This window comes from Protopterus annectens, chromosome 14.part0 (assembly GCF_019279795.1).
Source record: "Protopterus annectens isolate FY-2018-M chromosome 14.part0, PAN1.0, whole genome shotgun sequence".
NCBI lineage: Eukaryota > Metazoa > Chordata > Ceratodontiformes > Protopteridae > Protopterus > Protopterus annectens.
The window spans coordinates 813,622,301-813,639,871 of record NC_056748.1 but is presented as its reverse complement, the minus strand read 5'-3'; the positions used below and the strand labels follow the sequence as shown (position 1 = coordinate 813,639,871).

Genomic DNA, 17,571 nt, shown 5'->3' with positions numbered 1-17,571 from the left:
AATTTCTCCTTGTTAACAAGGAGAGTTGAGTGCTTTTATCAGTTTAAGGCTTCCTAGTGCTTTCCAGCAAGTTTTAGAGCAAGTGTTAGTCACAGGGATTCTTAAAGGTAAGATGAAAAAATGGTTTATCCTAAACACTGCAGTGTACACTAGAGGAGTTAGATGTGTTAGTAGGTAACTTAAGTTTTACCTGTCTAAAAAATTAAGTTTTAGTGGAGAGTCACTATTTTTTTTAAAACGGCAAGATAAATTGAAAGGGTATGGTCACTTTTGTATTCTGGTTCTGTGGAAAACAGTAGAATGGCCAATAAATTTAAGTAGTTGAAGGGGAGTGATTTCACAAAATGATTTTGTGCTTACTCACACAATCCAGTAAAAGAGAGGAAATGAGATTTATGGTCAAATTAACATAAGGGGCAGGCAACTAGAAAGTTGGTGGCGTTTAAGAACACAACGGTAACCGGGTGGGGAAAAATTTGTGCCTGACTCGAGACAGAGCTGTAGTCTCTTTTCAAAAGCAGAATACAAGTAAAATACAAGGTAAAGAAAACAAGTCATCATTTCCCTAGTGATGTGGACCTCCTGCAAGAGCAATCCACACATTCATACACCTACTGACTCCTACAGCAACACATGCACCTTCTCTGTCATGCTGCAGTGAATGGCAAGTTTAAACTACACACCCACACACTTTCTGTCCTACGAACAGAACAGGTCTCACCTAAACAAATGACTGGTGCCAGGTACATGGCCTCAAACTGAATGCCAAAAAATGCATAATCATTCCCTTTGGGAAGTCCTAAGCATGCAATTAGTCATGAGGGAATTGAGCACCCAGGTTGTTAGCAAACCGAATTTTTATCCCCATATTACCTCCATTCTACGGAAGGCTTTCTACATGGCCCACCTCATTAGGAGGGGTATGTCATCAGGGAAAAAGAGGTGATAACATCCCTATATTCTTCCCTTAAAAGACCCATTATTGAGTACAACACCCCTTTTGGCATGTACTCGCAGCAGCTGTACTGACCACAGAGTTTCCTCACCAGGAGAATCCAGGGCCTCAAACATCTACCTACACAGGCTAAAAGCCCTGTCCCTCTGCTCAGTCTCATACAGACTGCTCAGAAATGACCTGTGTCTGGCATAGAAAGCAATCTCAAACCCTACCTTGATGGGACTGCTGCATATCTGCAAGTCAAGTTCCACTCGAGTAACGCACACACGAGACCACAACCTGGTCTGTCACATAAATAGGATTTGGCGGGACAGATTTTTGTCCCAGAGACTGCGCCTTCTGTGGAATAGACTACCTCTCCACGTCAAGCAGAGTACCCTATTATCTCTAAGTGCAACCTAGATAACTGGATGGGGAACAGAAAATACACCTGGGGAATTCCACCTGTGTCCCTGCTTGACAGGGTCATTGGGTGCTGACTTGTTGGAACATGGGCTAAATTCTTGGCTAGACTTGTAAGGGCTTCAGGGCCAGTAGCCTAGTAACATCCTATGTCACACAGTTGTGCTTTATTTGTTTGTATTTAAGCATTTACTTGCCAAATTTGCATGTAATGAGATGCATTCTTCCCTTACTTGTAATATCATCACTCCCTTAATCGTTAAACAGGAATAATTGGTCAAAGCCCCTAACCAAACTCTTGCATTGAGGCATGTTGCTCAAGACTGTTTTGTATTAATTTAGAACAGTGATGCTTGTTTTTAACCTTTATCTGTTTGCAGTAATTGTACATTAGTATAGAGATGCTGACACCGCCCCCCCCCCCCAAATCACAGATGAGTAGGTGAGTACAGAAGCACATTGTCATGACCTGTATTGGTTTGTCCCCATTTAGCTTTAATGTGCTTATTCAAGGTAATAGGCTACAATTATTTCACCACTTGTGCTATATTGCTATAAATATGTGGCAGAAAAGGGTTCAGTCTAAAAAAAAAAAAAAGTGTATGTGTTGTACGTAAACGTGCAGAATTTCCCCATGGAATTAGCTTTTCTTCATATGTTGCAAATGGTATGATACTAAAGTTTCTCTATGGCTTAACTGAAGAAATGCTACATTGTAACTGAAATATTTCAAAAAATTATTTTCTGGTATTCTAGAAACTAACTGTAGGAACTTTGATACTTGGCTGTGTGAAGGAAGTGACCGACTTTGAGCTGGTCATCAGTTTGCCAAATGGACTTCTAGGATATGTACAGTTGACCAACATTTCTGAGGCATACAGCAAAATCCTTAATGAGCAAGTGGAAGCAGAAGAACTGCTGGAGGTAAGGTCAATCCAAGGCAAGTAGCAGAACTTCATAGTGCATGCAAATAAATGGTCATCTGCAAATTAGTTGTCATAGTTGCATATAAATGTTTTGCTTCTTAATTTAGTCAGGCTTATGCCTTTTTATTTGGGGATTAATTTCACACTGAAATCTTTTTCACTTTCTTCTAGCAATTCTATTAGACTTTGTCTCAGATGGACATAATGACAGCACGAGCCACCCCTGGACACCTTATTTTTTTATCAGACTGCAGGGCTGCAGCCCCCCAGCTGTGAAAAGAAAGAAAGAAAAAGAATACCAAAAGATTAACCTTTTAAAAATAAAATTTTAGTATATTATACTGCTGAACTGCGAGTCTGACTGCCACGCTGTTAAAGTCCTGGAACTCAAACTGTGCGCATATGCATGCTCGGCAGGTTCAGAGTTTAAAAAAAAATACTTTCTGTAAATCCAGACTGCTATAAAACCAGTCCAGATTAAGAAGAGAAGGCATCAGTATACAGATGCCCAGAAGTCTATGCAGTTTGTAACTGCGGTAAATTGGAAGGGGATCGGACTCCCACATCCACAGTCACGTACATGATGTGGCTGGCTGGATGGCTACTGATTTGGCTCTTGCTCTCTTCCTGTGCTTTGCATGTTGGGAAAAAGAGCGAGAAACCTTGTTGTACAGCATTCATCATGGAAGCATTGTAAATTTGTGTTCACATCATTTGCGAACCTTGTTTTGGGTTAGAGAAGAAGTTTGAAACTCATTTGTGTAAAAGGTAGTAAAATTCGAAGCCTGTCTCTCAAGATGGGACTTGTCACACGAGTTTTTAGCTTTCCACAAACAGCGAGGCAGTTGGTCATTATCGTTATGTAAGGTAGCTTGTCTATATTTTATGTAATATGATCACTGTGGTAACTACTTGAAAATGCTTTTATTTACTTGTTTGTATCACTAATGGGACATAGGTTAAGACATTTGAACATTCTTCGCACTTTGTTTAATTCGGATACACAAAGGCTAGGGATGTATACCTTCTAACATAACTCAAAATTCTCCCTGAAAAATTCTCCCTGATTTTGGCTCAGAATTTCAATCTGTTCTTAATCGCTCCTAAATTAGTTATTTGTTTTGGGAGAGTAAAGGTGGTGGAATTCACTTGTCAAATAGTGACTATAATTAGTCATAGACATCATTTGCTTCTGAAAATGTGTTAATTCACGTTGTCTTGTTCTGTCAAGTTCTCAGGTTTTAAGTGTTGTTAGTGTAAAACGTGTCCCTGGTTATTGCTGGATTTGTCCTTGATTCTGCAAGTTAGAGGTTGAGAGCTTTGCCTCCCAAAACAGATCTCATCTTTACTGGCTGTGGTACTTTAGCATACAACTGTATCTAAAGTCTAGGCAAAAATCCCTAAATTATTTTGATTGCACAAGCTGTGTCCAAATGTCAGTATTTTGAAACAGTGGAACCTTTTGTTTACACTAGTTAGATATGTCATTTGGTGGTAGCATTGGCAGCATTTTACATACATTATTTTATCTACTCCTAAGTATGGAATCCTCTCGTTTGTTTAAAAGCTAGTCTCGGTTTTTGAACTACCCTTCTGATGTCAATTTAAAACATACTGTTAAAAAGGGAAATAAAGACCATCATGTGTGCTCACTTTTATGTAGCTTGTACTTGGATATAATTGTCAAGACTGCAATCATAAATGCAAGGTTAAAAACAACTTAAAAAGTGACTCCAACTGTACTCTGAAAAGCACACTGCAAAACTTGACATTTTTGGTACTTGCAGTAGATCCTGAAATATTTGTTTCCCTTCTTCTGCATCTCACAGTTTACCAAAGATTCTGTTTCATTGCATGTCCAAGCCTCCCTTACATTTCATTTTATGCTTTTGATTTGCAGTAGGGAATTTGATATTTTAGCTGTATTTTCTTTTGTTGGAAGAGAAGTTTAGTGCTGCTCATGCCAAGTCTGTTTAAAATGTGCAACTGTTTTGTTCAGCAAATATGTTCACTGTTGTGGTATAGTGTTAAAGCACTGTTAGTAGCACAACAGGTAGCATACTTGCGTGTTAATGCAGAAGGCTGTAGGTTCTACTCCCGCAGCATATACATTTAGTATTTTAAGGTGCTGCAGTCCTGATTATGTCCTTCTTTAGATAGAGATGCCTGTTAACCATGAACATGTTTTTCAGTTTGCCATCCATTCCCTATTTCAACAGACCAGTTTACATTTTTTAATGTAACTTGGGCAATTTATTCAAGGGAAGCAGGCACTGAATTTGTAGAGGAAAACACTGAAATATAAAGTTCTTTCCTAGCAGTAACCTCTTGATTAGATTCAGATTTTTGTAATGTGAAATTATTCAGATGACTTTTAGTTCTGCAGAGATTGTGCATATTGACTGATATTGGTGGATTGTAATGACAGAAGTTTGAGTGGCCTTTTATAGTTGAAATGTTCCGAATTGGGCAACTTTGTTATTAGTGGTTCGTATGACCTGTAGTTTACTTCATAAGGTCTTCAACCTGTGGGTTACAGATCCGTATCTGATCCTAGCCGGCAACTTTTACTAGCATCAGCTCAGAGCTCCAAACTCCTCCACTGCCTTCCATCCCCAGATCTCGTTTGCTGCGAATAGCTTATGCATCGTGTCTTTTGAGCTCCAACTTAGTCAAGTGGGAAAAACCTTTGTGAATATCTTTTTTTTCTTCAGATTTTTGTTAGATGGCGTTAGTATAGGTCCCCTTTCTCCTCCCCTCGCTTGGTGTGTCGAGTTAGAGTTTTAGGATAGTTAGAGTAGTTTGTACTGTTGTGTAGATTGTAGCTTCCCTTCCCCCTCAGTGTTTTTTGTTTATGAATGTGGTGAGTGGGTGTGAGTGTGACAGTTAGAAAGAAACTGCTTCTTTCTACTGAGGCAGTATGGCTGAAAAGCTTGTTTTCAACCGTTGCACAGAGTGTGGCCATAAATTGTCCCCTGTGGATGGCCACACTCTTGTGTGTTTTGTGCTTGGGCGTGGCCCATCTGAGTTTGGACTGCAGCATATGGTTGGGCTTCAACCCCCGCACCATTAAAGATAGGAAGGCCAAGTTGGCCTTGAAAAGGTGTTCTTCCCCCCTTGAGAATCTGTCTCCTCGTCTCTGGCTTCGGTCACAGTAGCTGCTGTGACCATCTCTCCCTCTGGCTTCTCCTCCCTCCCAGGCTGGGACTCTACCTCCTGTACAAAAGCCTGTGGTAGTGGAGCAGAAAAGCGGTAGAGCGAGGGAGAGCGAGTCGAAGGTGAGGGAAAAGGGAGAGAGAGAGGTCTCTGGACCTCACTTCACCTACAAAGACGCCAGGGATCCGTGACTCCCCATCTGCTCAGATCTCTGAGGTTCTCCCCGGAGCTGGAGGAGACGCATTCAGCTTCTTGGGCCTCTGTGCCCAGACCCGCCAGGTTGGAGTCCGTGGCTTTGTCGAGGTCCACCTGGTTCTTGTCGGACATTGATCTGGATAAAATAATGAGGTTTATCTGTACTCTGATCCAGATTTGGGGGTCTTGCCAGCCCCCCCTCACTCGGGGGGGGGGGGGTGCGCTTCCCTTTTTCCAACCTATATCCCATTCTCTGATCCAACCTTCGAGTTCAGAGTACTCGTATCCGAGATTGGCTTTGTTCCGGGGGTCGGCGCCGAAGGTATCTGCTTCCTCAATGCAAACAGCTGCCTGGATCGTATCTGAACCGACCAGCTCTTTTCCGAGCCGCTCTCAGAACCGGAGCTTGGGTGTCTGATCCGAGGGGGTGGAACCCTTTCCTTCAGCTCTGACTTTGTCAGGTTCCCTCCATTGGAGCTCCGTCCACCTCGATCCCGGCTCAGATTCTCTCGTTGGACCCGGGGAGACCGGTTTCGTTATTGGTTTCTCAGGAAGTTTGCTCTCCTTTGGCGTTTGTGGTAGAAAGGGTTCTCACCACTGGATTGAGACCCCTGACTGCCCTCTCGGACTCCACCCAGACCCCCCTCGGCTCTGGCTACGGTCCTTATCATTTTACCAGAGGGACAGCCTGTGCTCGAAGAGCCACAGATGGTTCCTTGCAAGGAACAAGTGACTTGTGAGCTCCCCCCGGAGAGCCCCACCGTAGAGGTACCTTGCAGGCATACGTGCAAGAGGAGTCACTTGGACTCCCAAGTCCCTCACTGAGGACACTGACTTGGATGATGGAGAAGGTTCCCCTAGGTCACCTCCCAAGGATGTCTTTGGAGACGTCCTGGAAATCCTGCACCAATGGGGGGAGGTTGGTCTGCCCCCAAACCTTCTTCTGATGAGTCCGTGTTCCTGGGGGCTTATTGGCATGGGCCCATCTACTTCCTGGGTGTCCCCTCCCACAGATCCTTTGGTGGATCTGGTCACCTCGCGGGCATGGAAAGAACCGGACACCATGGAATCTATCCCAAAAAGACCAGATAAGGTCTTGAGCCCCCCCCCCCCCCCCATAGACAGACCAGCATGGAACAAGGACTCCCCCATAGATGCCATAGTGGTAGCAGCAGCCACTAAGAAAGAGCTTGCTCAGGAGAGTTCCACGGTCCATCCTCCTGACCGAGAGTCGCGGATGATGAACTGCCTAGGGAAGTGGGTGTATACTTCAGCTACCATTTCGATTAGGGTGCTGAACTACCGGCCCATTTCACCAGACTCCAACGCGACCTGGTAAAGGAGCTGGAGAAGTCCCCCCCCCCCCCAAGTCCATGACACAGGAGGACAAGGCTTAATTCTCCGCGATGATGGCCACTTTTAAAGCAGTATATAATACGTCCATGCAACTCCTCACACGCTAAAGAAGGAGCGGCTAGGGCAGCTGGGTCCGGCATGTCCATGAGGCGCAACGCCTGGCTCAGGTTTTGTCAATTTTCAGAACCCTTCAAGGCGTCCTTTGCCAATGCCCCTTATGATGGCTCTACACTCTTTTTGGTAAGATTGTCAAAGAGACCTTAGTCCAGAGTGAGAAGAATGGGAAGACACTGTCAGCTGTCGGGCTCTGCTTCTCTAATCCTCAAAGGTCCTTTTCCTGGAACCAGAGAGGGCAAAAGAAGATGTGGTTCCAGAAGTCAGTGTTCACTGGACACTCGGAGCTCTTCTTCCCCCAGAGGCAGAGGGGGACAGAATGGACGCCGGCCCAGAGGCAGAGGGGCTCAGACAGACCCAGACAACGACCCTGAGGGGTTGCTTGTCTGCGCTACTCTGGAGGCAGTCTGGGGATGATTGTCCTTGCACCTAGCAGCATGGGAGTCAATAACAACGGACCACTGGGTGCTTCAGATCCTATCCAGGGGATACTCTATCCCCTTCGTGGGTTCCCCCAAATCTCCCAGACACCTCCTGGACATACCACCCTCACAAAGGGTTGCAGCAGCACAGAAAATTTCTAAGGTGTTAGAAAAACGAGCCATCAAAACTGTCCCCCCAGATCAGTCTGGATCAAAAACGAGCCATCGAAACTGTCCCCCCAGATCAGTCCGGATCAGGCTTCTCTTCCAGGATGTTCTTCATGTTTCACTGTTGCAGTCATTACATTTGGGTAATCTGCTTTCAGGTTGTCCTCAGTGGGCCTGATTAACAAAGTCTTGGGTCCTGCGTCGGTTGCTGTCCTTTCTTCCATGACGTCCGGTCATCAGGGGTATAAAACATATGCAGCCGACGTCATTACATCAGTCTTTCTTGCCGTGCGGTGCCCGAAGCAGAAGCAGTTCGCAAGTGCCGGTTGGCCGACTCCTGAAATTTTAGTTTTAGAGTCTTCTACTTAAAGCTAAGTACCCCGTTGGGGAATCTTTTTTCTTGCTCCTTACCAATGTTAGTAAAAGTTAATAATTGCATTACTTGTGGAAAGCAAATACCTCATAAAGATTTTAATTCGTACTGTATTCCTACCTTGCTGTCTGTTTTGTGCTTTATTTAAAAACAATCGGTCGTCTGTATATATTTGCACTAAATATTTCGGTTCTCTGTTTAATTATCCAGAAATGTTGTCGGTTAGCCATCCAACTACCAGGATTCTGAAAAAATGCAAAGATAAAGACAGAGATAGGCCGCCGAGGTCCAAACCTACCAACGACACTTCTCCTAAGCCAGTCGCCAGTTCGCTGGTACTCTGTGAGGTGCTTTCGCAGCCCCTGATACCTGCTACTTCTGATTCGCAGGCTTCTACTGAGACCCTTTCGGAGTCCGGTATGCCACGAGATACTTCAACTATGGAACCCGTGGATGTCTCTACCTTGGATGGGTCTGGAACCGCTGTGCAGGCATTGGCTTCTGAGGGTGTCTTCAGGCCTACAGACTTGCATATTAAATCAACACCTCCTTCATTACTACGGCCTAAATCTCGATCATGTCTAAAAAAAACTATGCCCAGGCCACATGCTTAGACCCCTATGCCTAAAAAGCAAATGATTAAAATGGCTGAAGATGTAATAACTCTAATCAGGGGTAGTCACCCCCCCCCCCCAAGAGGCCCAGGGCTGAGCTTGATTATGACTCTTCTGATCAGGATACTGTTTCTTCTGATGACCTGGATGTGTCCATACCTAATTATGAGAATTCTATTCCCTCTGCTTCCCCTCCAGAGGATTTCTCTTTTGGGGAGACTTTACATACTTTATGGGAGCATTTCCACTGGGAAAGCCAGGAATTTTCTGATTCAAAAAAGAGGCTTAGGGACTTCCTTCTACCTCAGCATAGGCCCTTAGCTATACCTCCTTGTACTAGACATTGATGATGCAAGTCCAAACAGCAAAACAATGTAGGGGAAAAGATCAACTGGTATGTAAAACACAGCAGTGTAGAAAAGTCAAAAACACACCAGCTGTTCACAGTAGAGGTGGTTCCAAAACTTTAATAAAATAGTAAAGAACAGGTAAGCGCTTTCGCATGTAGCTTCTTCAGACATATCATTTATTGGACTGCTTAAACCGAAAATGATGTTGATTCCTGACTGTGTAGAAAATAAAGATTTGCAGGACTTAATGCATTCTACTGAACAAGTTGGAAAGCATACTTTGTAATGTGGTTTTGATTCTTTAGAATCCTCTTGCAGGGCTGCTGTTACTGGGTCTGTGCTTAGAAGGCATGCTGGGTTTAAGGAACAATCTTTGCCTGATCATGATAAAGCTAAATTGTTGGATGCTCCTTTAAATCAGGACCGCCTCATTGGCAGCAAGGCTGAAGAAGTTCTTAAAAAGATGGAAGATGAAGCTAAATCTATGCAAAACTGTTAAAGATTTTCTACAAGTGCAACCTCCTAGATTTAGTAGGCACTGGCCTACTAAGAATTGGTCCTTTCCAGTCCCTTCCAGGTCCTCTCAAGCCAAACCTAGACACAGCAAAATCCCCAGGCTTCAGTCCCAGGGGACTTTCAAAGCTAAGCAGTGGGGTGGCCTCCACTTCCAAAACTGGAAATAACAAGACACCCCCCTATGGTAAACAATATCAATGACTTCCTTTTAAAATTCCCAAGCTCTTGTCTTTTGACCGTCCCTTGGGGGGGAAAGATTGCTCTTCATGCAAAGAACTGGGAACTCATAACAAATGGGTTTTAAATATACTGTCCCAGGGATACAGATTTCATTTCCACACATTGCCAACACCAAATGGGTGGCCAGACCTGCCCCCAAATCAGTGGGCAGAGGCTCAAAAACAAGTACTGTCCCTTTTGCACATGGGGGCTATTCAACTGGTGCCAGAAGAGGAAAAGGGACAGGGTTTCTACTCCAGACTTTTCCTGGTACCCAGAAAAGACAATTCATGGCGTCCAATCCTGGACCTATTTACTCTTAACACCTTTCTGGAGATTCCAAAATTCAAGATGCTGACTCTTCACCAATTACTCCATATGCTAGACAAAGACGCCCGGTTGGCAACACTAGATTTAAAAGAAACGTACCTGCACATCCCAATCAGGGAGTCTTGCAGAAGATACGCTTCAAAGCAGGCTAAATGCATTATCAGTTCTCTGCACTGCCCTTTGGCTTGTCTACTGCGCCCAGGCTATTTACAAAGTGCCTGGCTCCAGAAATTGCATTTCGCAGGCAAAAAAGTATTCAAATATACCCATACCTGGACGATTGTTTTATTCAGGCAGAAAACCAGGACATACTTTTAAATCATCTGGCCTTTGTAAAAAGGGTTCTAACTTGTCTGGGGTACACCATAAATGAAAAGAAATCACAACTGGTACCTTGTCAACAAATTATATTTTTGGGTGCAAGCTTGAATACAGCTGCCCAGATGGCTTACCTCATGCCAGAAAAGCAAATTCATTTGGTAACCTACTTCAAACAAGTGGCCACAAAAACCCTGCTATCTGCAAGACAAATACTACAAGCCCTGGGGAACATGGCCTCCTGCATTCTTCTAATTCCATATGCAAGATTGCATATGAGGAAACTACAGTGGTATCTAAAAAGTCTATGGAGTCAACATTCTCACAGCCTGGAAACAGTTTTTCCTGTCATACCTTGCCTACGCCTGGAGTTCCTCTGGTGGGCAGAGGCCTGCCACCAGTACAAGGGACTACCGTTCACACTACCCCCTGCCGCCCAAACCCTAACTACAGATGCATCAGACTATGCATGGGGGGGCTCACTTGGCAGGGAAGTGCATTCAGGGCAAATGGAACCCAAATCAAATGCACCTACATCTCAATCAAAAATAAATGTTAGCTGTACAGAATGCTCTGACAGCCTTCAAGGACTACATTCTTCCAGGACAACTAATGGTAAAGACGGACAATACCACAGTTATGTGGTACATAAACAAGCAGGAGGGTACACATTCCTACCCCCCTCTGCAGACTAGCCATGGCATTGTGAAACACCGCCTTGAGCTACCAAGTGCACCTGCAAGCTCAATTCCTGGCAGGAAAATTGAATACACTGGCAGATGGACTAAGTAAAAGCCTCATGGATCCACACAAGTGGGAACTGGAACCAAGGATTTTCAACATGTTGACAAGCGAATGGGGGAGCCCAAACATAGATCTATTTGCCTCCCCCCAGAACTTCCAGTTGGACAAGTTTTGCACAAGGACTCCCCACAAACAAGCCTGGAAAGTGGATGCTCTGTCCTTCAGCTGGAAAAACTCATCGGCCTACGCCTTCCCCCCACTGCGTCTACTCTCCAAAGTTCTACTAAAAGTCAAACAGGACAAACCAAGGATGATCTTGATTGCTCCAGACTGGCTGGGCCAACACTGGTACCCCCTCCTGCGCAGTGTGTCGCAGTTACCACCATGGCACCTGCCTCCAACTCCTTCCCTGCTGTCTCAGTAGGAGAAGCAAATTCTGCACCCTCTGCTTCCAACATTGAACCTTGCAGCCTGGCTAATCATTTAAATTCACTCCTATCATCCCTCAGCAAGTCTGTGATGGATGTTATCTTAGAGGCAAGGAGACCTAGTACTAGAAAGTCTTGTGCTGAAAAATGGAAAAGATTCTGTGCCTGGAACCAGTCTAAAGGGATGAGCACAGCGGTGCCCAATTTACCTCAGATTTTGCAATACTTAACTGAGATGCCTCATAAGGGCCTGTCCTTTTCTTCCATTAAAATCCACGCCTCCGCCATTTCAGCTCATTATAACACAGAGCCTCCCCTCTTCTCTCATCCTCTGCTCAAGCAGTACGTCAGAGGGGCCAAAAACATGAGACCACCCAGGAGAGCTCCAACTCTTGCCTTGGACCATAACTTTGTATTGGAGAAACTCACTCTACCTCCTTTCGATCCAGCTGCTACTGCAGACTTAAAATTTCTTTCTTGGAAAACAGCTTTCCTTTTAGCAAAATCACTTCAGCTAGAAGGATATCTGAATTACAGGCTGTTATGGCAGTGGAGCCTTTCATCATCTTTCATGCGGACAGGGTGTCGCTCAGGACCAATCCATCCTTCATGCCCATGGTGGTATCCAGTATGGCTCTTAATCAGTCCATTCATTTGCTAACCTTCTTTCCCAGTCCACAGAACAAAGGGGAACAGATTTTGCATTCCTTGGATGTGCACAGACAACTTGGATTCTATTTGGACAGGACTACACCTCGAAGAAAATCGGAACAACTGCTGGTAGCATTTGCTGCAGGGGCAGAGGGGAAGTCTGTTTCAAAACAAACCATTTCTAAATAGATAAGCCATTGCATTCATTTCTGCTATAAGCACCATGGAAAACCAATCCCCCAGGGGATCCGATCTCACTCCACCAGAGCTGCATCTACTTCTGCAGCCTTTCTCCGAGGTGTTCCTACCAGGGACATTCTAGAAGCTGCTACTTGGAGTTCTGGACATACTTTACTTTCACCAAGTATTATCATTTGCCAGTTTTCTCTAAATCAGAGCTGGCTTTGCCACTGCTGTCTTGCTGGGCCTTATTGCTGGCCCTAATGCTATATAAACTCCTCCTCCCAACCATAGCTTTAGGAATCTACCCAAATGTAATGACTGCAATAGTGAAACGCGAAGAACATAGTACAGTTGTATACACTTACCATAAATGCAGATGTTCGAGTGTATTCACTGTTGCAGTCCTGGTTACCTTCCCTCCGGCCCCCTAACTTCTGGCTATACCTCTCCTTTCCTTTACTATGCTTAAGTCTTTTTGGTGTATTTGCATTTTGTTGGAGGTGTACCTTTTGTTTTTATGTTTATTTGCTCCCCATGGGGGGGGGGGGGCACCTGACATCTGGGGCAAGAAAAACTGATGTAATGACATCTGCTGTAAGTTTTATACCCCTGACGACCTGACGTCATGGAAGAAGAGACGGCAACCGATGCAGGACCCAAGACTTTGTTAATCAGGCCGACTGAGGGCAACCTGCAAGCAGATTACCCAAATGTAATGACTGCAACAGTGAATACACGAACATCTACATTTATGGTAAATGTACACAACTGTACTTTCTTTGTGGTGCCAAAGAAAACGGGGGACTTGAGGCCCATTCTGGACCCCTCTACCCTAAACCTGTCAGTTGCCAAGGAGAAGTTCCAGATGGTCACATTACAGACCGTCATGCCATACCTGCAAGAGAGCGACTGGATGTGCTCGTTGGACCTCCGGGTTGTTTACTATCACATAAAAATGCACAGAAGTTGCAGGAGGTTCCTCCGCTACCGGCTGGGAGGCGATCATTACCAATTTCGAGCCCTACCCTTTGGTCTCACCATAGCCCCCAGGGTGTGTACTAAAGTGATGGTGGTAGTGGCTCACCTGAGGCTTCAGGGGATGCAGGTCTATACATACCTGGATGATTGGCTCCTCACTGCTCCCACCAGGTTTCTACTCTCCCAAACCAGGGATTATTTCTGACTTTCTTTCCCTGTGTTTGGGGATCACAATCGGCGCATCCAAATCTCTCCTAGATCCTGTACAGGTGATGGGACTACATTGGTGCCAGGATAAATGCTCTTCAGTGCAAAATCTTCCTGACCTTGGAGAGAGTTCAAAACTTGAGGATGCATGTCTCCCTAATCTACCACACACCTCTCCCAATGGCGGAATCGGTGTTAAGGGCAGCAACCATAACTCTTCTCCCATATGCTCTGTTACACATGAGAATTCTACAGTGGACTCTAGCTGTACAATGGTCCCTGTTGGAACTGCCATTGACATATCCAATTCAACTCAATCGAGTCTGCCGGTCATCCCTCATGTGGATGTGCTCACCGGACATTTTGGAGGGATGACCTTTTGTTCCAGCCCCGGCCCAAGCCACATTGACCACGGATGCCTCCCAACTCTGGTGGGGGGGGGGTCATTGTTCGGCAGGACAGTCTAAGGCCTGTGGTCCCCCATAGAGACCAGCTTGCACATAAATGTCCTAAAGATGAGGGTAGTCCTTCTAGCGTTGCAGGCCCTTCATGCCTTTCTTCCTCTGGGGACGATTGCTAGTCAGTCAGACATGTCAGTGGTCTCGTATATCAACAAACCGGGAGAGACCAGATCTTACCCCCTTTGTTGCGAGGCCATGAGAGTGTGGGAATGGGCGATCTCCACTGGTCGCTTTCTCATTGCAATGCACATTCCAGGATGGTCCAACATCCTAGTCAGACCATTATGATGGCTTACGAGTGGTCTCTGAATCTGTCAGTATCGGAATAGATCTTCAGTGAGTGGGGTCAACCTTGCTGCAATCTCTGTGCATCTCCTTCCAGTGCGAAGTGCAGCAAGTTTTTCACTCTGAACTCCCTACCAGGGGAGTCCCCCCACAGACACTCTAGTTCATGCTTGGCCTCCCAGTTTTCTGTATGCTTACCCACCAGTACCTCTCATTCTGAGGTTTCTATAGAAAGCTCGTCGACTGGGGAGCAACGTGATCCTCATTGCCCCGTTCTGCCCTCTCCAGGTATAGTTTCCCTTCCTTTGGTCTCACCTTCTGGCTCTGCCTTGGATCCTAGATCTCATTCAGGATCTAATTTCACACCCTTTTGGGGGGTGCCTCATCCAAATCTGGACAGCCTGAAGCTCGCAGCTTTGCTGCTCCAGTTCCTGTGATTGCTAGACCTCCTGGACTATCCTCCTCAGTTAGATCTATTTTGGTGGCTGCTCGTAAGCCTTCAACCAGGAAGGTTTATTGCAGCAGAGTGGAAATGTTTTTCCTTTTGTGCCTCCTCAAAGGAGTTTAGACCCTTTCACGGCTCTTATTTCTGCCATTCTTGATTTTCTAGCTGATGTATTTCAACACAGAGCTAGTTCTTTTACTGTCAAAGTTCAGTTGGCTTCTATCTCTCATTTTCATGTGGGTGATGATTCTGCCTCTTTAGCCTCTTCCAGACCATGTAAAACCTTCATCAAAGGCAACGTTTTGTTACGCCCCCCCCCCCCGGTCAAAGATCCTGTTTCCCCCATGTGACCTTACTATGGTTCTTCAAGCTTTGATCACTCCACCTTTCGAGCCTGCCGCAACTGCAGATCTGAAATTTTTATCTTGGAAAACAGCTTTTTTTGGTGGCTATTACCCCTGCAAAAAGGGTTTCAGAATTACAGGCCTTGTCCATCAAAATACTGTACATGATTTTTCACAAAGATAAGGTCTCCCTTCGAACCAATCCATTCTTTCTTCCTAAGGTGGCATCACCAGTCAATATCAGTCAGACCATCAATTTGCCTGTGTTTTTTCCTAATTTTACTAACAAGATTGAATACAAACTCCACATGTTGGATGTTCATGTTTACGTTTACTTTGGCAATGTCACTATATTATTAAACACCCTTCGCTTCTAAAGTGATAGGTAAGTTTCTATGACCTGAGAATTGATGTGATAGTTTTGGTCCATGCAAACTTTTTCCTGGAACCCTACTAAATGTTTACTGCGTAACATAGTAGTATAAGTATACCAGTATCAGTTATTCTCCATGATACTGTTTAACTCCACTGCCCATTGTTGGAGTCTGCCTTGCATAATATAGTCGCAGGCCAATGCATTGTACTTGATTGTTGTTCTCTACTGGAATTCTTAGACTCCATTTAACATCTTTACTTTTAGGCAATTAGTCTTTGTAACTTTTCTTTAGTTCAACTCTACTGTTTGATACAGCTACCAACCTATGCTGTTACTGCATAACTGTTTTCAATTGATGCATTAATATAATGTATGCATGTCCTGTGTAAGACTTACATAGAAAATAACTGCATAGAAGGAATTTGTTTATACCCATTTAAACATTTTGTGAATAACTGTATTCTGTTTGTTTGCTTCCTGCTATTTATTAATCCTTCTCTGGCGTGCCTGCTCTACAATGTGTTAAGGGGCTGTCATTTGTTTGTCTTTAGACTCAGTTTCTAAGGCACTTTGTTTTTGGCTGTCTCTGACCTTCACCCTCTAATTGTGTGTTTACTTATTTGTATTCTATCTCTTCCTTATATTTCTCCAGCCTTGTGCACCTGAGTTCCTGCCTTTATCCACTCTAAACAGGCCCGTGCGGAATCCAATTAAGGAACAGAGTCCTGAATAAGATTTGTTTGTCCTTCCCACCAAGACTTTCTACCCTGAACAGTCCTTTTTTGAAAGTATGTCCTGCTAATTTGAATCTTTAAGTTATATAACTCCAGGCTATTTGTCTTCCCTCCCAAGTTAACCAGTAGCCTACACCCCTCCTCCTTTAGCAGCTAAGTCACACTCTCCTACCCTCCCACTGCATCTTTGTCCCTAGGATAACTCTCTCCTGTACCTCCCCACACTCCCAGTAATTTGCTCTTTGCCTGCTCTGCCTCTTCTTATTTTTTACTCTGACCACTAGGTGGTACCCTAGTCCTAGTAAACCTCTTATCCCTAACTATCTCACCAGAGTTTAGTTCTCTTCATGATATCATCCTGGTCTCAACCCCACTTCTATCTCTCTACTACACCCAACTGTACTACCTCTCTGAGCATCTAAACTTGTATTCTATCTCTCCCAACTTGTCTATCCTCCTCTCTATACCCCTTCTCTTTGTCCACTCCTACCTTGGCCTGTACCCAGTGCTTCTTTCACTTCTCACTGATTGTTTTTCTGCGCCCTGGTCCCCTCCCTGGCTCTTCCCCGCTCCGTTCGCCCTGCGGGCTCACTCCGCTCCCCTACCCTACCCCCAATTCCCACACACCCCCAGTGACCCTAGCCTTATACTTGCTCAGCCACACCCCCAATTTTCTCACACCATATCCAATTTCCTTCCTCGTTCACACTCGCTAACTCTCCACTCCTGACTCACTACCACACCCCTATCCCCAGCATCCAAATATTACTAATTTCTAACCTTGCCAAGCATACCTAACTCAACATGCCCCTGCCTTTCAAGCTACTTTATCTACTCCTACTATTTAACATCCTTCTTTTATACTATACCCTTACTTCCTATGAGTACTATACCCTTTGCAGATCTCCTAGCTTAGCTAAACACACAGGTTCATTCCTTCCCCTAGCTAATCAAACCTACATTAACCTCCTGTCATCATGTTCCTACCTTCGCCCACTCTATCACAGAATACCACATAACAGGTTTCACACATCTGGAAAGTTCTACATCATACCCTCCAAAAACTCAAAGATATTTTCACTTCCTCAAACATTCTTACTGTTACATGGGGACATCCACCCCAACCCTGGCCCAAACACTTCCCTCCTTAACACCCTCACAAAACCAAATACTAACAGTTCAAACTCACCTTTCTCTTCTAATTCCCTTTCTATAGCACACCTAAATATTCGGAGCATTAACAATAAAATTACACAACTCCATGCTTTAATTGACCTCTACTCATTTGACATTCTCTGTCTTACTAAAACCTGGCTTA

The 17,571-nt window shown here is 44.7% G+C and overlaps 1 protein-coding gene across 1 annotated transcript in view; it reads left to right on the top strand.

Moving 5' to 3' along the window:
* The window catches only part of PDCD11 (programmed cell death 11), a 1,563,481-nt gene that overhangs the window by 118,397 nt on the left and 1,427,513 nt on the right, over window positions 1-17,571 (top strand). The window contains 1 exon segment of the mRNA XM_044056566.1: window positions 2,117-2,284. Coding sequence (XP_043912501.1) covers window positions 2,117-2,284 — 168 coding nt within the window.